This window comes from Salvelinus sp. IW2-2015, unplaced genomic scaffold (assembly GCF_002910315.2).
Source record: "Salvelinus sp. IW2-2015 unplaced genomic scaffold, ASM291031v2 Un_scaffold3552, whole genome shotgun sequence".
NCBI classification, from domain to species: domain Eukaryota; kingdom Metazoa; phylum Chordata; class Actinopteri; order Salmoniformes; family Salmonidae; genus Salvelinus; species Salvelinus sp. IW2-2015.
This window is the reverse complement of record NW_019944831.1, coordinates 84552-86184: the sequence shown is the minus strand read 5'-3', so window position 1 is coordinate 86184 and position 1633 is coordinate 84552. Positions and strand designations below refer to the sequence as shown.

The window sequence follows — 1633 nt, the reverse complement described above, 5'->3', positions numbered from 1 at the left end:
TATCTCTTACTGCACAATACCACCCTTCCCTCTAGTTCTCCTCCACTGTGCTAGGAGGCAGAGGAATATGGGCTGTGATGTAATATGGAGTGAAATTCACGTAGGAAGTCTTACTGCTACATGTATCCTCTCTGTCACGTTAATATACAGTGGTTAGGTTCATATAACAATGTCTGTAGGTTTAGCTCTAACTCTCTTTACAAAGATTGTCTGTATTAGACATATCTTCTTTGATGAATTACAGATTTTAAAAAACGGTTATCTCACTGATCCTGAAACGTTGTGTTGCCAGATTGTGAAGCTGATCAAATCGTCTCCAGAACACCCCATCACGCTAGCCATTGGAGACGGGGCTAATGATGTTAGCATGATCCTGGAGGCTCACGTGGGCATCGGTTAGTATTACCCTGTTTCCACTGTAAATGAACCTCTTTTCAATAAAGTTATTTGAATAGGATTTAGATTGGTTGATYTTATATATATATTTGAATATAGTTTTATATATTTYTATTCATGTATATTACTYGCATAACAAATGGTAAAAGCSCTCAGTCATGTCCTCCCCTAAGGCATCATGGGTAAAGAGGGTCGCCAGGCAGCRCGGAACAGCGACTACGCCATCCCGAAGTTCAAACACCTGAAGAAGATGCTGCTGGTTCACGGACACTACTACTACGTCCGCATCTCAGAGCTTGTCCAGTACTTCTTCTACAAAGTGAGTGTTTTCTCACTAAAAGTAACATACGACTACTGATGATTAAGCATTTTAAACATTATGTTCTTTTTCCTCAGAATGTCGCCTTCATCTTCCCTCAGTTCCTCTACCAGTTCTTCTGTGGCTTCTCCCAACAGGTACATAAAAGATGGCCCAAAATTGTAGTACTTTAAACCATGACTTGGTGGAGAAGTTTGAATTGTTTTTCTCTGGTTAAGAATGCATGACAAATGAGTAAGATATAAATATTGTTTTAAATGACTGATCTTGGTTGTTCTCTACCATCCTGTCTCTCCCCAGCCGCTGTATGACACAGCCTATCTGACACTGTACAATATCAGCTTTACCTCTCTACCCATCCTGCTCTTCAGCCTCATCGAGCAGCACATCAACATGGACATCCTCAAGAAAGACCCCTCCCTCTACAGGTACACTACATGACCAAAGTATATGGACACCTGCTCGTCGAACATCTCACTCCAAAATCATGGGCATTAATATGGAGTTGGTCCCCCCTCTTTGCTGCTATAACAGCCTCCACTCTACTGGGMAGACTTTCCACTAGATGTTGGAACATTGCTACAGGGACTTGCTTCCTTTCAGCAAGAAGAGCATTTGTGAGGTCGGGCACTGATGTTGGGCGATTAAGCTGGCTTACAGTTGGCGTTCCAATTCATCCCAAAAGTGTTTGATGGGGTTGAGGTCAGGGCTCTGTTCAGGCCAGTCAAGTTCTTCCACACCGATCTCGACAAACCATTTCTGTTTGAACCTCGCTTTGTGYACGGGGGCATTGTCATGCTGAAACAGGAAAGGGCCTTCCCCAAACTGTTGCCACAAAGGTGGAAGCACAGAATCATCTAGAATGTCATTGTATGCTGTAGCGTTAAGATCTCCCTTCACTGGAAATAAGGGGCCTAG

At 43.1% G+C, this 1633-nt stretch overlaps 1 protein-coding gene across 1 annotated transcript; it reads left to right on the top strand.

The window, feature by feature from the left end:
- Nucleotides 1-292: 292 nt before the first annotated feature.
- On the top strand, nt 293-1156 carry LOC112076073 (phospholipid-transporting ATPase IH; the record flags this gene model as incomplete). Its single annotated transcript, XM_024142961.1, has 4 exons — nt 293-395; nt 570-715; nt 793-852; nt 1016-1156. Coding segments are annotated over 4 exons (450 nt in total), but the record flags the coding sequence as incomplete, so codon positions are not given.
- Between the last annotated feature and the right edge of the window lie 477 nt (nt 1157-1633).